Source organism: Lytechinus pictus, chromosome 18, assembly GCF_037042905.1.
Source record: "Lytechinus pictus isolate F3 Inbred chromosome 18, Lp3.0, whole genome shotgun sequence".
In the NCBI taxonomy this organism is placed as follows: domain Eukaryota; kingdom Metazoa; phylum Echinodermata; class Echinoidea; order Temnopleuroida; family Toxopneustidae; genus Lytechinus; species Lytechinus pictus.
Window position 1 is genome coordinate 10,708,894 of NC_087262.1, and position 20,288 is coordinate 10,729,181.

The window sequence follows — 20,288 nt, forward strand, 5'->3', positions numbered from 1 at the left end:
TATTATTTTTATTTGTATTATTATCATTATTATAATTAGTAGTAGTAGTAGCAGCAGCAGCAGCAGCAGCAGAAGTAGTAGTAGTAGTAGTAGTAGTAGTAATAGTAGAAGTAGTAGTAGTAGTATAGTAGTAGTAGTAGTAGTAGTAGTAGTAATAGTAGTAGTAGTAGTATTAGTACTAGTATAGTAGTAGTAGTAGTAGTAATAGTAGTTGTAGTAGTAGTAGAAGTAGTAGTATAGTAGTAGTAGTAGTAGTAGTAGTAGTAGTAGTAGTAATAGTAGTAGTAGTAGTAGTAGTAGTAGTAGTAGTAGTAGTAGTAGTAGTAGTAGTAGTAGGATCGAGTAGTATTATTATCATTACACTCTTAGAAATGCTGGGCAACATACTGTCCACACAACAATTGGTTAAAACTTTTTCCAATTCTGGGTAGTTTTAAACCAATAATGTCATGAATGTGTGCTTTGGGTGAAAACTACACAGTATTGGTTGAAGACTATACCCGGAGTTGGATATATTTTTTTAAACAATTGTTGTGTGGACAGTATGTTGCCCAACATTTTAAGAGTGTATTATTATAAATATTATTACTATTACTATTATTATTATCATCATCATCATTTATTTATTTATTTATTCATTCATTCATTTATTTAATTATTTATTTATCATAATACAGGTATATTTATTCAGGTACAAAAGATCAGCGAAAGGATTTTTTCATCAATGGCCTGATGAAAACAGAATCACGATTATAACAAATAACATCAATATCATACATGAAAGTAAAATCAAATTATGAATCATTATCGAGGCAGTGCTTAGTAACACAAATAACAAATATTTTTTACGTAAGTGCTTACACGACAGTGTATAAAATGTTACAGTTATCACAACGGAAAAATATAGATAAAAACTACACTACACTTATAAAAATAACTGAAATGAAAGTAAAGAAATGAAATAGGGGCGCTATAGTAACTAAAAATTTGAGTGAAACAATTCCTATAAAGCACGCGTATTATTTTTATTATCATTATTCATTATTATTATCATCATCATCTTCATTATCATCTGGATTATCAGTTGGTTCTTTTTTTTTTTATCTCAACCAATACGAGTAGTATGTATTTTTCCTTGTAATTTTGCTAACAAATTTATCAAATTTGAACAAAACGACGTTCAAAATGAAAGCTATATCGCTGTGAACCTAGAACAGAAACGAATAAACTGTTCACATCGAGGAGAAGAGATATTTCTTCTCCCATTCCTCACATTTCCCTTTGGCTATCGCGTCTTTTTCCAATTGAATATCATGTCTCTTTGCTGCCACAAAGCATTTTATGAACTCAGGACCAAGGGCTTCAGTGATGACTTCGTCTTCTAGCAAAGCTTCAACTGCTTCTTCCATAGTTGCAGGTAGCCTCTTGGTTCCTTCTGGAACATACTTGTCCTGGTATGCATCGCCCTCAATGCCTTCTGGAAGCGGAAGTTTCTTGATAATACCATCTATTCCTGCTGCAATGGTTGCAGCCATGCTGATATACGGATTGCACGCACTTGCACCTATCCGATTCTCGATATAGGCACTTCTCTCTCCATCGGTTTTGACTCGGATGGCACAGGTTCGGTTGTCAGGTCCCCATGTTGCGTTCCAAGGGGCAGCAGAATTCACTTGAAACCTCTTGAGGCAGTTTGGCGTGGGTGCCATGAAGATTGCGATGGCTCTGGCGTGGGCAACAAGACCGGCAACCCAGTACTGCCCAATGTCGGACAAACTGGTAGGACTGGATGCGTCGTAAAGCTTCGGGATCTTACCGTCAGCATCCCAAAGCGAGTGGCAGTAGTGCGCGGATGAACCGAATTTATCTATCCATGGTTTAGACATGAACGAAGCGATGTATCCGTGCTGAAGTGCGATTTCCTTGATTCCCAGTTTGAATGTGTGAGCTGTATCTGCAGCCTTAATCCCAAACTCTGGACGGAAGGTGATCTCCAACTGTCCTTCCCCGGATTCACATCCAAAACACTCAATATCAACACCAGCCTTTGGAAGATCTGTAATAACTTGCTGGAAAAAGGCATCGTACATCGACGAACAAACTGTTGATAAACAGAATGTGTCCGAATCCATGGGCTTCATAGTTTCTTTGTTGACGAGATAAAATTCGAACTCATGGGCTGACCAAAGAGTCAGGTCCAGCTCTTTCAAACGCTCAAGTTGTCGTTTGGCAACAACCCTTGGGTATCCGGGAACCTTCTGGCCGTTGTATTCCCCCTCGAGCAAGACTCTGGCCGTGTCGGTACACCATGGTATAATCTGGAAGGTCTCTAGGTCAGGAAACGCCTTGCAGTCAGCATAATGAATCTCTTCACCATAGCCGGTGTTCTTGATAGGTACACCCCTAGGATCGAATGCTAAGAAGACAAGGCACATGTTGACCCCATTGGTAGCCATTTTCTCGAAATGTTTGACCGGAATAGATCGACAATGTGGTACTCCATAGTTATTCGATTGTTCAAATCGGACAGTCTTGATGCCATTCTCCTTCAAAGATTTCAAAATCTTTTCCATGCTTGTTCCAGAAGTCTCTAAATTAATCTGTGAAAAAATTGAGTTTATGAATGATTAAGGCGGTACAAAATATCTATTTCCAATTTGTGCCAAATGATAACCTTTTCGCTTTGGCGGTAGTCAAATGTGAAGACACTCAAATTAAAAATTTATTCTTATTGGCAAACGCTTGTTCGTATATTTTCGATATAGGAAATTGACAATCCTGATGGTATACTAGGGGCACCTCTAAAGGTGTTACTTTGCACCTCTAAGTACCTTTTAGACGTAGCTTTACAAGGAAAGAAAGAGGCAGAATCAGTGGCGTACCGTGGGTCATGGTATTGGGGCCGGGGCACTAGCAAAAATTTTGAGTCACTTGTTGAGCGCGCTTCGCGCGCTCAATTGCCAAGTATACTGACTTAATAGAGGCATTTTAAGGACAGTGCCATTAAACGGATATGTATCTCACTGATTAAAAAAATGCGAGCGCGAAGCGCGAGCTGAAAATTTTTGGTATTCAGACCTAAAAAGGGAAATTATAAGCAATTTTTTGTAAAACGTACCTTTCTCGCTAAACAAACAGTGCGAGCGCGAAGCGTGAGCTGAAATTTTTGTATATATTGACCCCAAACAGGGACATTTTAAGGACTGTATTTTAGGAATCCATTAAGAGTATACATATTTCACCATAGTCATCTAATGCGAGTGCCAAGCGCTTGCTGATTTTGTTAGAATGACATCTAAACACATGAAGCACTTGTAGTCTTTGTAATCATGATGAACATACGCATCTCACTCAATCAAATATTGCGAGCGCGAAGCGCGAGCTGAAAATTAAGGAAATTCAGACCTGTAGAGGGGCATTATAATAAGGCTTGTTTGTATGAATTCACTAAGACCATACGTATTTCACTAACCAAATGATGCGAGCGCGAAGCGCGAGCTGAATTTTTATATATATATACACAACAAAAAAAGTAAGTCCCCCTTAAACAAACATCAATAATTTCCGAACCAATGCGAGTTTTTAATATATTTTTTCATCGGCGTGTAGATAATTTCATAAGCTACCCGCTGAGTAAATGTTATGGACGTATTTTACGTCATGCTTCAGTGAGCACCGTCAGAAGGCAAGAGTGTCACTTTTCAAAAGTCACAAGCCAAATATCATGACTTTGATTCCATTTTATTGGAACTAAATCCACATTTTCATCATGAAAAATAGTCAGAAAGCTTGTAAAAGGTACTTTCTAAAAGACGATACAACTTTTTGGCTAAATTTCACGGTTTGAATAAACACAAGTCCAAATTTGCTATAATTTGATTTTTTACACATTTCTATCAATAAAAATAATAAAATATGATGACATCTATTTTTGGGAAGAGTATCTTAAAAAATATTCATCGTTTCACGGTTCAATGAACATTTATTGAAAACACAAAATACGATTTTCAAATATCATAGGCAAGCATTGTTTCATTTTGGTAACTGAAAATGATCTTTTCTCAACTTTTTCGTTAGGTTCATGACCAATTAACATGCTTCAATGATTCAAAGGCATTTCATTAAACATTCACGCTTGAATGAACATGTGGAATGTGATTAGCTCTTTTTTACGTTATTGGAAAAAATGCAATTTGTAACTATGGATATCTGTCACAAACCTCCTTGCATAGTTCATTTGATTTGATTTTATGAAAATCCCGATGTTCGATGCATCAGTGAGCACACAATATTCGAAAATTATGCAAATGAGAAGAAAGTTCAAGGCCTTGGCCCCACTCTGTGTCGTATCGAATGGTTATTTTGGTGGGCGCGCCTTTTGGATGTGTTACTCTGAAGCCATGTGCGAAGTTTCATGAAATAACTGTTGGCAGAAGTAACAAAAACCGTCCATGAAACAAACCCTCATTTAATATTTGTTAAAATTTTGACTTCCTCTCTCATAGACTTGTGTACATTATTGGTGCATATGTTTAAGAATAGGTTGCCCCTTATTCAATATGGTGGAAGTTTTTTTTCAAGGCTGTCTTTAGCAATGTCATTTGGCAGTAATGTTTATCAACCTATGGGCAGAATTATGTGCAAAAATGAAATCGATTTGTTTATTTATGGATGAGTGAGCATGCATCAAAGTGGGAAAATTGGTATTTTCAATGTCACAGACTCATTGTAAAGGGTAAAAAAGTGAATATTGGGGGCAAATTCGGTTTCAAATGAGACTCTAATTGCTGTTGTTTTTATCATCCATCATTTCTATCACCACACACTTTCCGAACTTTAAATAGTTTCATGGTTGAGCGAGCACATTCGAAAACTTAGGAATGAATACTCTTTATACTGCATACATGTATTGTTTTCCTAACAATTTCTCATGATCAGTTTAATTTATGGACAAATCGGTGGTGGATCCAGAATTTTAAAATGGGGGAGGGGCCTATAATCGGGGCAGCCACCAACATTCAAATTTTAACATGATCTAACAAGTTGTAGATGATACTACCATAAACCCCTATGATGATACGTCACAATACAGGGGCCGCGGAACGGTTTTCAAAGTGGGGAGGGGGGACTGAGCCAAAAGTGGGGGGGGGGGGTGACCATGCAAAAAATCACAATCGTATGGTCATTTTTACATTTTTGTACATGCTTTTGGAAAAATGGGGGGGGGGGGGGGCTGGAGCCCCCCCCCCTCTTCCGCGGCCCCTGCAATACATTGTGCTCACTCAACTATGAACATACGATATCAAAATTGTGTGTGGAGTGCCTAAATGATGGATAGTAAAACAGCATAACACCATAAAATTCACCTAAAAGCAACTGTTGCCCAACTTTGTATTTGCACAATCTGAAAAACGACTCTGGTGACTTTAAAAAATTGTCATTTTTAATTCAATCTTTAATTTCTCATGCATGACTCAACCGATCAATTTCATTTTTCCCCAGGAGTTGCTTAATGAGTGTAAAAAACCACCTACGAAATATCATATCTCAAAATAATTCCGTTCAAAAGTTACAGCAATTTGATTTATGGGGGACTTACTTTTTTCGTTGTGTATAGATCAGAAAAAAATGACATTTTAAGGACTGATTTTAGGAATTCATGAAGAGCAGACATATCTCACTAATCCACTAATGTGAACGTAAGCACGGATAGGCGGAAGTAGTCATGAAAAAGAAACATATGTCACTACATAAAACAATAATAGCATGAAGTGCAACGAGATATATTTGGTTTATATTGACTTGAAAACGGGAGGTAGCATAATAACATAACATAATAATTTCTTCTTTCCCACTACGTTTCTTTTCCTTTCTCCCTCCTTTTCTCCTCTTTCTCCCCGTTTTTTTTTGGCCAGCCGATTGGGGGGGGCACGTGCCCCCATGCCCCCCCCCCCCGTAGTTACGTCGCTGGGCAGAATTCAATTGCACCCGTAAAAAAAGGCCCAGTAATCACGAGGATGACATTGCTAGATGGGCCTAGTCGGACCTTTCACATGTTTTATATCTAAAGAGCCCAACTTTCTTTTGAAAGAGCATCATTCGCAAATAACGTTATCTCGATATTGAGGTACATCTACGGAAAAAATGAAAATATCTAGACTTACCTAGACGAAAATGAAGGCCTATAATGATTTAAGAACCGAGTCTACATTGCACTCTGGCGAAGTCGAAAATGTCCGTATACCAACTATTAATGCAATCATAATGGTCTAGGCGGTAAAACAGGTTGGGAAGGGGTGGCCCCCTCGATGAATTTTCTTTTTTTCAACTTGAAAAAAAAAACCTGAGAAAAGAGAAAGAAGTGCACCAAACAGCGAGGACTTGATTGAGCCATATTACCTGTCTGGTGATTCAAATGAGACAAAAATAGAGTTATGTCCAGGTCGTCCCCCTTCTAAAACAACCCTGGTGCTGCCCCTGATCCTGCCGAAAGATCTACCATATAGAACTTTGAACCTGCTTTATTTTGCTCGGTCATGTGATTATAGAATGGCGCAATTTTCTCTTTCACAATTGAGAGGTGTAGTGTGCTCTGTTTAAGTTTCCTAATTTCAATATTTGATTGAGCTGCACGAAAGGAACTGGTGGGCACGCATCCTGCCCCATCCCTTCCTTTCGCTGTCTCTGTCTGTTTGTTTGCCCCCCCCCCTGTCGCCTTGTTACATTTGAGTTTAACCATGGATCCTTCTAGAACGAAGAGGATCCATGATAAATGGATTCTGATAACATGAAAGGCGAATCCTGCACTGTAAAAAGTGTGGTGTTAAAACTAACACCAGTTGGTGTTAATAGAGGACCACACCCCAAGGTGTTAAAATTGCACCCTAGATATTGAACATAACACCAAAGAGTGTACAAGTAACATCCAGAGGTGTTGTAATAACACCTATAGGTGTTAAACTAACACTGTCAATTTAACACCGGAGTAAAATAACCGGTGTGAGTACACCGGTTAACACCACAGTTTTTGCTGTGTGGGTACTCACAGTCATAAAGCCGGTAAAAGTGGCAGGGGTAGAATTGGAAGAGGCAAATATGGCAGAGGTAAAAATGACAGATATAAAACTGGTAGAGGTAAAAATGACAGATATAAAACTGGTAGAGGTAAAAATGACAGATATAAAACTGGTAGAGGTAAAAATGACAGATATAAAACTGGTAGAGGTAAAAATGACAGATATAAAACTGGTAGAGGTAAAAATGACAGATATAAAACTAATAGAGGTTAAAATGACAGATATAAAACTGGTAGAGGTAAAAATGACAGATATAAAACTGGTAGAGGTAAAAATGACAGATATAAAACTGGTAGAGGTAAAAATGACAGATATAAGACTGGTAGGGGTGAAAATGACAGATATAAAACTGGTAGAGGTAAAAATGACAGATATAAAACTGGTAGAGGTAAAAATGACAGATATAAAACTGGTAGAGGTCAAAATGACAGATATAAAACTGGTAGAGGTAAAAATGACAGATATAAAACTGGTAGAGGTAAAAATGACAGATATTAAACTGGTAGAGGTAAAAATGACAGATATAAAACTGGTAGAGGTAAAAATGACAGATATAAAACTGGTAGAGGTAAAAATGACAGATATAAAACTGGTAGAGGTAAAAATGACAGATATACAACTGGTAGAGGTAAAAATGACAGATATAAAACTTGAAGAGGTAAACATGACAAATATAAAACTGGTAGAGGTAAAAATGACAGATATAAAATTGGTAGAGGTGAAAATGACAGATATAAAACTGGTAGAGGTAAAAATGACAGATATAAAACTGGTAGAGGTAAAAATGGAAGAGGTGTAACTCGCAGTGTTAAAAATGGCAGAGGTAATTATGGCATGGAAGGATAAAAGAAATGCCAGCTGTAAAAATACCAGAGGTAAAATTGCAAGATGTAATAATGGCAGAGGTAAAATAAGAGGCAAATATGAGAGAGGTAAACATGACTAGATACGTGAAAGTCCGGGGTTCGATCCCGGCACTAAATGCCCTTGATTGCATTTAAGCGACAGTGCACTTTTATCCTAAATTCAAATAAATGGAAGTGACATCACACTTAAAATGTTAGGCAACATACTGTCCTCTGTGTTGGGTAATGTATGTTGGTAAAATATATATATATTCTAGGCAGTTATTATCTAATTGAGCAAATTCTCTATAAATACAACGTCTAAAAGTAAAAGAACTGTCATGTTCATTTCGGCCTCCTCAATGGCTTTTTAAGATTTCTTTTTTTTTAATTATTAAACGTTACCATAAGAATTTCTATGGCTCAACTTGCCCCATGTTGGCTGGCTCAAATTACCCCAGTCCGAACTTAATGCGATATTTTCACATCCACACATTTCTTATGCATCCATCATGTAAAAGACTATGACAAGAATGAGAATCCATACCTGGACTAACAATATTGTTCTTATTTCTTTATTATATTTAAAGACGTGTGCGGGTGAAAAGAACTTATCTATTTCAATTTTTTTTCCCTTTAATAAATTACTTTTTGTTTCAAAGTTGAAAACAATGTGGTGGGGTTAAGGGTTATGTAATGGGTCATCAATACATGACACCACCACAATGTCTGACTCATTCATTATTGGCCTGGGGTAATGGCTCAACTTGCCCCTATGCTCAACTTACCCCTATGCTCAACACCCGGGGGGGGGGGGCACTCGACCAAAAAAGTGGTAGGGGTGTGCCGCGGGCGAGACAAAAAACGGGGGCCTTGGAGCGGGCTTATTGTAAAAAGGAGGGTCCTCGGAACGGGCTTCGGAACTACAATTTTGTGAAAACGGGGGTCCTTGGAACGGATCGCCAGCGTGCGAGTACGTGCGTATGTACCCCTATGGAACGGGCATGCGTGCATGATGCAGCTATACGCGGCCTCCGCTGGGTGCGCTAGCGCAGAGACGATGGTCGGACAGCGCTCGGCGGCCGCTTTTCACCAAAATTGCAGCAGATCAATGCGACCGGAACGGCGTAACGAAAAATATGCGAAGCTTTGGAGCGGATTTCTTTCTTCTTTTTTTCTCGATAAGAACAAAGTGCTATATGCCTTGGAGCGGCTTTCTTTGTTTTTTGTCTCGATAAGACAAAAATGCTATGCCTTGGAACGAAAATTTGAGTGTGAAAATGGGGGTCCCCTCCGCGGCACATACCCACTATGCATTATATACTGAGTGCCCCCCCCCCCCCGGCCCCCCCCCCCCCGGGGCTCAACTTACCCCACCTTCCCCTACTCAATGCAAGTGGGTTAAATTGGTACTTGGCAGGAATTAATTCCCTTAAATTATTGTGCTCTGTAAAAGGCAACGATTGGCTGAAGACGGGGAAATATAGACTATAGAAGTGCATACATGTATATATAGACGTTGTTTAATAATCTGACATCCGCTACACAACGATCATGTATCATTATTTTTATTTGTATTATTATCATTATTATAATTAGTAGTAGTAGCAGCAGCAGCAGCAGTAGTAGAAGTAGTAGTAGTAGCAGTAGTAGTAGTAGTAGTAGTAGAAGTAGTATAGTAGTAGTAGTAGTAGTAGTAGTAGTAGTATAGTAATAGTAGTAGTAGTATAGTAGTAGTAGTAGTAGTAGTAGTAGTAGTAGTAGTAGTAGTAGTAATAGTAGTAGTAGTAGTAGTAGTAGTAGTAGTAGTAGTAGTAGTATAGTAGTAGTAGTAGTAGTATAGTAGTAGTAGTAGTAGTAGTAGTAGTAGTAGTAGTAGTAGTAGTAGTAGTAGTAGTATAGTAGTAGTATTAGTAGCAGTAGTAGTAGTAGTAGTAGTAGTAGTAGTAGTAGTAATAGTAGTAGTAGTAGTAGTAGTAGTAGTAGTAGTAGTAGTAGTAGTAGTAGGATCGAGTAGTAGTATTATTTTTACACTCTCAGAAATGTTGGGCAACATACTGTCCACACAACAATTGGTTAAAACTTTTTCCAATTCTGTGTAGTTTTAAACCAATAATGTCATGAATGTGTGCTTTGGGTGAAAACTACACAGTATATTGGTTGAAGACTATACCCGGAGTTTTTTAACAATTGTTGTGTGGACAGTATGTTGCCCAACATTTTAAGAGTGTATTATTATCAATATTGTTACTATTACTATTATCATTATTATTATCATCATCATTTATTTATTTATTTATTCATTTATTTAATTATTTATTTATCATAGTACAGGTATATTTATTCAGGTACAAAAGATCAGCGAAAGGATTTTTTCATCAATGGCCTGATGAAAACAGAATCACGATTACAACAAATAACATCAATATCATACATGAAAGTAAAATCAAATTATGACTCATTATCTAGGCAGTGCTTAGTAACACAAATAACAAATATTTTTTACGTAAGTGTTTACATGACAGTGTATAAAATGTTACAGTTATCACAACGGAAAAATATAGATATAAACTACACTACACTTATGAAAATCACTGAAATGAAAGTAATGAAATACAATAGGGGCGCTATAGTAACTAAAAATTTGATTGAAACAATTCCTATAAAGCACGCGTATTATTTTTATTATCATTATTCATTATTATTATCATCATCATCTTCATTATCATCTGGATTATCAGTTGGTTCTTGTTTTTTTTTTAAATCTCAACCAATACGAGTAGTATGTATTTTTCTTTGTAATTTTGCTAACAAATTTATCAAATTTGAACAAAACGACGTTCATAATGAGAGTTATATCGCTGTGAACCTAGAACAGAAACGAATACAGTTCACATCGAGGAGAAAAGATATTTCTTCTCCCATTCCTCACATTTCCCTTTGGCTATCGCGTCTTTTTCCAATTGAATATCATGTCTCTTTGCTGCCACAAAGCATTTTATGAACTCGGGACCAAGGGCTTCAGTGATGACTTCGTCTTCTAGCAAAGCTTCAACTGCTTCTTCCATAGTTGCAGGTAGCCTCTTGGTTCCTTCTGGAACATACTTGTCCTGGTATGCATCGCCCTCACCGTCAATGCCTTCTGGAAGCGGAAGTTTCTTGATGATACCATCTATTCCTGCTGCAATGGTTGCAGCCATGCTGATATACGGATTGCACGCACTTGCACCTATCCGATTCTCGATATAGGCACTTCTCTCTCCATCTGTTTTGACCCGGATGGCACAGGTTCGGTTGTCAGGTCCCCATGTTGCGTTCCAAGGGGCAGCAGAATTCACTTGAAACCTCTTGAGGCAGTTTGGCGTGGGTGCCATGAAGATTGCGATGGCTCTGGCGTGGGCAACAAGACCGGCAACCCAGTACTGCCCAATGTCGGACAAACTGGTAGGACTGGATGCGTCGTAAAGCTTCGGGATCTTACCGTCAGCATCCCAAAGCGAGTGGCAGTAGTGCGCGGATGAACCGAATTTATCTAGCCATGGTTTAGACATGAACGAAGCGATGTATCCGTGCTTAAGTGCGATTTCCTTGATTCCCAGTTTGAATGTGTGAGCTGTATCTGCAGCCTTAATCCCAAACTCTGGATGGAAGGTGATCTCCAACTGTCCTTCCCCGGCTTCACATCCAAAACACTCAATATCAACACCAGCCTTTGGAAGATCTGTAATAACTTGCTGGAAAAAGGCATCGTACATCGACAAACAAACTGTTGATAAACAGAATGTGTCCGAATCCATGGGCTTCATAGTTTCTTTGTTGACGAGATAAAATTCGAACTCATGGGCTGACCAAAGAGACAGGTCCAGCTCTTTCAAACGCTCAAGTTGTCGTTTGGCAACAACCCTTGGGTATCCGGGCACCTTCTGGCCGTTGTATTCCCCCTCGAGCAAGACTCTAGCCGTGTCGGTACACCATGGTAGAATCTGGAAGGTCTCGAGGTCAGGAAACGCCTTGCAGTCAGCATAGTGGATCTCTTCACCATAGCCGGTGTTCTTTATAGGTACACCCCTAGGATCGAATGCTAAGAAGGCAAGGCACATGTTGACTCCATTGGTAGCCATTTTCTCGAAATGTTTGACCGGAATAGATCGACAATGGGGTACTCCATAGATATTCGATTGTTCAAATCGAACAGTCTTGATGCCATTCTCCTTCAAAGATTTCAAAATCTTTTCCATGATTGTTCCAGAAGTCTCTAAATTAATCTGGGAAAAAAATATTTAAGTTTAGGAATGATTAAGGCGGTACAAAATATATATTTCCAATGTGTGCTAAATGCTAACTTTTTCGCTTTGGCGGTAGTTAAACGTGAAGAAACTCAAATTAAAAATTTATTCTTATTGGCAAACGCTTGTTCGTATATTTTCCATATAGGAAATTGACAATCCTGATGGTATACGTGTAGTCTTATATATAACTATTTAGTTATGATTTATTTAATCAACTTGTTTTACATTGTTTCATCATATTTTGTTGTTTGCGTGAAAGTTTGATGTCAAACTTATTGTAATTTTTCATATCTTAGGTTTTAAGATTCATGAATCTTGTATTAGTTACGATGCATTTAGCGCTACTTAAAAACTGATTATTAGTGTAATTCTCATATGTAACTTAGAAGTAATGATCATTTACTCAACATGTTTTACAATTATTTTAATCATATTTTGTGGACTGCGTAAGTGTTTTTCATGGCAAACTTATTTTTTTTTGTCTTTTTATATATTAAGTTTTACAATTCATCGTGTAAATTTAGTTGTCTAGACTTAATTGATGTAGTTTGTAGATTTCTATAGGTGTTTTTTCATAGATGTACATTGTCTTCAATTACTGATGTAAGGACCCCATTGGAAATAAGCCATCTCGGCTTTCATGGGTAATCCTGTCAAGGTATACACTTCTGTTTATATTTCCTTGTACTTGTTCATAGTTACCTGACAAATAAAATCAATCAATCAATACTGGGGGTACCTCTAAAGGTGTTACTTTGCACCTCTAAGTGCATTTTGGGCGTAGCTTTACAAGACAATAAAGGGGCAGAATTGAACTGCACCGGCCCGTAAAAGATGCCCCCAGTAATCATTGCTAGATGTGCCTAGTCGGACCTTTTACATGTATATCTTAAAGGGATGGTTCGGGCTGAAAGTATTTATAGCTTAATAAATATAGTAAAATTCACTGAGCAAAATGCCGAAAATTTCATCAAAATCGGATAACATATAACAAAGTTATTGAATTTTAAAGTTTAGCAATATTTTGTGAAAACAGTTGTCATGAATATTCAATAGGTGGGCTGATGATGTCACATCTCCACTTGTTCTTTTGTATTTTATTACATGAAATAAGGTTTATTCATTTTTTTTCCTCCAAGAACTAGAAAAATTGGATTGACAACTGATTTAGTGCATTATATATTTATTGCTGCAACTTATCTCATTATAAGGGAAACATATTATTCACACAAGTATGAAATAATGAAAAAATTATGATTTTATGTAATAACATAGGAAAACGGAAAGTGGGGATGTGACATCATCAGCCCAACTACATGACCTATAATGAATATTCACGACGACTGTTTTCACAAAATATTGCTAAACTTTAAACTTCAATAACTTTATTATTTGTTATCCGATTTTGATGAAATTTTCGGCATTTTGCTCAGTGAATTCTACTCTATGTGTTAGGATATCAATATTTTCAACCCGGACCATCCCTTTAAGTGCGCAACATTATTTTCAAAGAGCACCATTCACAAGTAACCTTATCTCGACATTTAGGTACATCAACGGAAAAAAGGGACAATATCTAGACTTACCTAGACGAAGATGAAGCCCTATAATGATTTAAGAACCGAAGACTTTATGAAGAACCGAGTCTACAATGCACTCTGGCGAAGTCGAAAATGTCCGTATACCAACTATTAATGCAATCATAATGGTCTAGACAAGAGGCGGTAAAACAGGTTGGGAAGGGGTGGCCCCCTCGATGAATTGTCTTCTTTTTTTCAACTTGAAAAAAAGCCTGAGAAAAGAGAAAGAAGTGCACCAAACAGCGAGGACTTGATTGAGCCATATTACCTGTCTGGTGATTCAACTGAGAAGAAAATAGAGTTATATCCAGGTCGTCCCCCTTCTAAAACAACCCTGGTGCCGCCCCTGATCCTGCCGAAAGATCTACCATATAGAACTTCGAACCTGCTTTGTTTGCTTGGTCATGTGATTATAGATTGACGCAATTCTCCCTTTCACAGTATTTTAAGAGGTGTAGTGAGCTCTGTTTAAGTTTCCTGATTTCAATATTTGATTAAGCTGCATGAAAGGAACTGGTGGGCACCCATCCTGCCCCCCCTTCCTCTCTCTCTCTGTCTGTTTGCCTGCTCCCCCCCCCCCCCCACATTTCTCAACTTGTTACATATGAGTTAAACCATGAATCCTTCTATATAGAACGAAGAAGATCCATGATAAATGGATTATGATAACAAAGGCGAATACTGCACTGAAAGAAAAGGTGGTGTTAAAACTTACACCAGTTGGTGTTGATAGAGGACCACGCCCTGATGTGATAAAATTACACCCTAGAGATTGAACATAACACCAAAGAGTGTATAAGTAACATCCAAAGGTGTTGTAATAACACCTATATGTATTAAACTAACACTGTCAATTTAACACCGGAGTAAAATAACTGGTGTGGTCCTCTATGTACACCGTTAACACCACAGTTTTTGCTGCGTAAACCCGGTATTAGTGTCAGAGGTAAAATTGGAAGAGGAAAAAATGGCAGAGGTAAAAACTGGCAGAGATAAAATGGAAGGGGTAAAACTGGCAAAATTAAAAATGGCAGAGCTACTTATGGCATGCAAGGATAAAAAAAAATACCAGCAGTAAAAATACCGGAGGTAAATTGCCAGAGGTGATAATGGCAGGGGTAAAATAAGAGGCAAAAATGACTAGATACGTGAAAGTCCGAGGTTCGATCCCCATCCAAGGCACTAAATGCCCTTCTTGATTGCATTTAATCGGCAGTGCTCTTTTATCCTAAATTCTAGTAAATGGAAGTGACATACGCAATTCTTCGTGACTATGTATGCACTTTTTTTAAACAAACAAATATATACATGGATTTTCATTTACTATGCAAACTAACATGTTTTTTTTAACGTAACAGAGTTTCTAAGCAACCAATTAATTATTTTTAAAAGGGCAATCAGAAACACTCGATGCAGTAAACTAACACATTTTCATGAATTTATTTTCATTAAGATGATGTTTTACACATGCTTTCGGTATTGCTGACAAAATATCTTCGACAGCTGGCAAACAGTAGCTTTATGCGTGTATGGCTACAAAAAATTGTTTTTTTAAATTTTTTTGGGTTGAGTTAGCCAATTAAGACCGTAACGGAGCAAACTTTACAGATGCTACGGGACACCAGATCTGAGCTTCTTCGACTTTATTGAGGTTTGCCAAAACCAACAAAATGAAAGGAGTAACAAAACAACAACCCCAAAGTCAGAGGCTACTGGTGGTTACACACCACCTACATCACCCTGGATACCACAAAGGAGTACCAGCTTCTACATTATCAAAATCTCGATGAGGATCAAATGAGTCGGACCAGATCAGCCCTTTCCCAGGCCTGCTTCGATTGCAGTCCGACCTGCACCAGAACCAGGACGTGCAATAATCTACCTAACGTAAAATGCCAACAAGCAGTGGAGTCACGGAACCACCCCAAAAAATATCATTCCGCTAAGGATTTGTTAAACTTTGAAACGGCCAATATGAAAAGAATTAAGTATATATATTGTTTTCACTCAATAATACGAGAAAACAAATCCTTAAAATCCTTTAAAATACATAACAAGGATTAGAAAATAACTAGAATTATATTTTTCGAGTGTACATACATCGATCATCCTAACCCTATCTAGTGATCCGGCCGATCAAGAGAATTCCAAACACCTGTACGAAAATAATATGCAAATTAGGCACATTCTTCTCAAGTAACCTAAATGAAAATTCCACTTTCCGACAGTTTCCCCGCTTGAAAATCAATCGACCCGAATGATTTGCTTCAAACCAATGATATAAAAATATATACAATAAATTACACTATTTTCTGTACATGGTCCAATTTGTTTCTTCTATACACACTCTGTTACAATTCTTGTCAGTGTAAACAATACATTTTGTGTAGACAGCTTGGATACAGTAAAACTGAATGAACTATATATTACTCACTCAAAAAAGGAATGTTCTGAAAGCAATCGAAATGTTCAGACTTTTTTTTCTTTTTTTTTCTTTTAAAAAAATCTAATTCAATATCCTTTTCTTCAAATTTCTTCCCCGCTTGAGTCGTTGTATTATCTCCAAAAGAAATTTTGTGGATTTTTTTTTTTTTTTCAGAATAGTTACTCTTTTCACAAGAAAAAAAATGATGTTGAGAATAAATGCAAATTTAATCCTACAAGTCTCAACTCTGACACCAACTCTTTCTTTCTGCTTGAGTAACACAGCAAATATCAACTTCTGGAAAAAAAAAACAATTTCATCTCGTCTCAAGGATAAATATATATAACAAAAATTGCCACTGAATCAACTGGAAAATCCAATTGAAATCGACGGAGGGAGTATACAATCAAAATCGAGGAACTACTTCATCACTCAACTGGGCAATCCAGTTAAAGCCGACGTAGGAAGTCTACCTGGATTTCTATGAACTCCTCTAGTACTCCGCGTTGATCTACGAAGTGGTGTTGGTTCGACATCAACTCTTGGTGCATTAAAGTCCTCATCATACGTAATAACATATGGATATTCATCATCTTCTGAATCTGAGGTATATCGAATAACATCCGCTCCTTCATTCTCATCGATACTTGAATATTCAATTCCTTGTTGATCTTCGGGAAGAACATCATCTAGATCATCAGCTTCATCTCGTGGATCTAGAATGAGGTGTCTCCTATTTACCCACTTGCTTTCACCACCCGTTGCAGGTCGTATCTCATAGACATCATCTTCAGCATTCTTACTTTCTATCACATAGGCTGTATGATAGAATTTATGAGCTAACTTGTGTCTTTTGGTGAAAGCTTGTCTTCTTAGTAACACTCTATTGCCAATACTAAGCATATCCTCTGGGACATAGTCTTTGTGCCGCTCTTCTTCCTTTCTGGCAGCTGCTTGGAGTCTGGATGTGACTACATCACATGCTCGCTTCATCAACTTTGCTTGCTTCTCTGTGTACTCTTCATTCTAATCTTGTTCTACATTGCTTAGCAGATGATCAACTGGGATTAGAGGTTCTCGGCCAAACATTAACAAGTATGGCGTTACTCTAGTCACACGATGTGGGGTGGAATTATACACATGTAGTATATTGTAAAATTCTCTTAGCATTGTATAGAAAGAGAATTGTTATCTCATTTGAGGGGGAATGTTGAATTGCATGTGATTACGCAACATGCTGTTGTTGCTATGTTAGGTGGAAGGGAGATTTCGGGTTAGCTTTCATTCGCGGTCATCACACCATACAGGGCAGTAGCATATTTTTCGCTCTTAACTACATAATGGATACAAATCGGAGTTTAGTAACTCCAACCCCAATGCAGCGTTGGTGAATCTGGACTTTGTTGATATAGTCCTAGATTCTAAATTGGAAAAGCTGAAAAGCGAATATTTTTATTATCTGAAGAATCCAGCATGCAGCTCGACGCTGCAGTGAATGGTGCTAAGACAACCTCTAAAACATTTAAGAAAAAGGCTGTCAGCGCCAATTCGATCTCAACGAAGATGGATGTGGAAATATCGAAGAAATCCCCAAATTTATCGATAACGGAAAGTTCCAGCGTTCTCAGAGAAGCGGAGATGCACTTCAGGGAGGAAACAAACCATAAGATTGGAAAGATAAGTATCGAAAATACTTGTTTATCATTTGGAAAAGATTACGAGACTAAATCTTCCATGTTGAATTTAGAATCTGTCGGGGCTTTAGGCCTTTTGAAACGATGTAAATTACTGGTATGATAATTTTAATCCACCGACATTTTGTGAAAGACATCTGAAATCATGGTTATGTTATCCGTTCAATTAACATGATTAAGACCCTGACACCTAGGGCATATTTAAAAAATAACAGATCTAGCCTAAATCATTCAGATTTCGTTGTAAAAGCTATCGAAAAGCTCCTAGAAACGGAAAATATAAAGGAGCATTTTTCTCCACCACTGATGTTGTTAATCCGTTAACGGTATCGGAAGGAAAGAAACTTCGACTTGTGTTAGACTTAAGACACGTAACCAATTCACACATAAGTTCAAATAAGAGGAACTTCGAATTTTGGCGGACATGTTTTCACGTGATTTCTTTTTCTTCACTTTCGATTTGGAATCCGGTTATTACCATACTGAACCACATCAGATGTAAATATTCTTAGGTTTTAGATGGGAATTTGGGGAGTTTGGCACCCGTTACTTTGCATTTTCTGTTTTACCATTCAAAAGGTCTCAATACAGCTAGTCATTGTTTCACGAAAATGCTGAGGCCATTAGTCACAAGATGGCGTTCTATGGGCCATAGCGCAATTCTTTATATCGACACGGAATTTCAAGTCATTCCGATAGGTATCTGCTCTCGCTGCAAGTCAGAAAAGATTTTGGCTTGTCAGGACTTAAAGTCAGCTAGCGAGTCTAAAAGCCTTTTTACTCCCCCAACAATCGGGTCAATGGTTAGGCTTGCTGATTTATACAGTTTCTATGCAATTTTCCCTACCAGAGAAAAGATACAGAAAACACAAGATTCCATCAGTCATCTTTTGACTGCCCCCACCCAATTTGTCTCTGTTCGAGAAATTGCACGCACTGCTGGTTTAATCATTTTAGAATTCGAAGCCATTAATTGGGTCCCTCGCCAGGCTTTTCTCAATACACATGTGCATGACTGTGGAGTCACGTGATTCCTGGTCAGGTGGAGTTTTGTTGTCCGCAGGTACTAAGGTCGAACTTTAATTTTGGCACAACTTGGTTTCCGTCAATGCTACTTCAGCAGTATAATTAGTCGCTAGCGGTTCGGGTTACGGGGGCTTTTTCAGTAAAATTCAACGATTCACTCTTTTCTATAGTCTTCGGTCCGAATCAGAACAAAAGGAAATTAAGTTCAACAAACCGTGAACTTCGTGCTATTCTTTATGTTCTAAGATCCTTGGGACCAAAACTATCTGGTCATAAGTTGAAAAGGTATTCCGACAGCCAAAATGCGTACAGAATAATTTCAGTGCTAGCACTAATTCTTTTTTGCATATTAATTTTGAGTATTCAATTATACAACACATGTCTGGAATTCAATGTTACTTTCGAGCCAGAATGGCTTCCGCGCGATTCAAACCAGCGGGCAGATGAATGAAGTAGAATCATTGATCCAGATGATTGGTCTTTACATCGTAAAGTATTCGTAATGATCGATAGATCTTTCGGTCCACACTCGGAAGATAGGTTTGCATCACATTACAATTCACAATTACCACGTTTCAATTGAAGTACTGGAATTCCAGTTGCGAACCTGCCGATTGTTTCACGCAAGACTGGACCGGGAAGAACAATTGGGTATGCCCACCGGTGTCTGTATATAGTATTGAATGCCGAAAAACACATGATGAAGTATAAAGCAATCGGTACTGTCATAGTGCCTCAATGGCCAGTCCTTTCGCCAGACATCGGTCATTTAAAAAAAGAAAATAATAATAATAAATAAATAAATAAAATTGTTAGCACACATCGTGCTGCCTACCATCTAAGATTTACTAGTATGCATACTACCAGACAAGCGTTTGTTTAACGGCCCACTATTCGAATTAATCGTTTTGAGATATGACTTTCTAATGGCATGAGTCCACTCTTGTCCACAAGCGACAATCATGACAATATGTAATTTGAATTAAATTGAATTATTTCTGAAGGTTCAGACACAAAAAACTTTACGATTACAATCGGTACTGTCATAGTGCCTCAATGGCCCTTGACTACCTTTTGGCCAGTCCTTTCGCCAGGTCATTTTCGGAAATTTTTGTTAGCACACATCGGGCTGCCTACCATTCAAGATTTACGCATACTTCGCAGAGGGCAGGTTATTGGGTACAAATCAGGCAAGCGTTTGTTTAACGGTCCACTACTTTTCAAATTATTCGTTTTGAGACATGACTTCCAATGGTCCTCCTGTCCACGAGTGACAATATGGTAATTTGAATTAATTTGAATTAATTTCTGAAGGCTCAGACACAAAAACCTTTATCGGATTACAATCGGTAC

At 37.8% G+C, this 20,288-nt stretch overlaps 2 protein-coding genes across 2 annotated transcripts; both read right to left on the reverse strand.

The window, feature by feature from the left end:
- Window positions 1-606: 606 nt before the first annotated feature.
- On the reverse strand, window positions 607-6,261 carry LOC129281863 (lengsin-like). Its single transcript, XM_064113166.1, has 2 exons — window positions 6,165-6,261; window positions 607-2,600 (listed from the first exon to the last, which is right to left on the reverse strand). Exon 2 carries the CDS (start codon window positions 2,571-2,573, stop codon window positions 1,233-1,235), a length of 1,341 nt encoding a protein of 446 aa, XP_063969236.1. The 5' UTR covers window positions 2,574-2,600; window positions 6,165-6,261; the 3' UTR covers window positions 607-1,232.
- A 3,935-nt stretch (window positions 6,262-10,196) lies between these two features.
- Window positions 10,197-14,138, reverse strand: LOC129281370 (lengsin-like). The gene is made up of 2 exons (XM_054917314.2): window positions 13,797-14,138; window positions 10,197-12,186 (listed from the first exon to the last, which is right to left on the reverse strand). The coding sequence occupies exon 2, from the start codon at window positions 12,157-12,159 to the stop codon at window positions 10,813-10,815; it is 1,347 nt and encodes a 448-aa protein (XP_054773289.2). The 5' UTR covers window positions 12,160-12,186; window positions 13,797-14,138; the 3' UTR covers window positions 10,197-10,812.
- Between the last annotated feature and the right edge of the window lie 6,150 nt (window positions 14,139-20,288).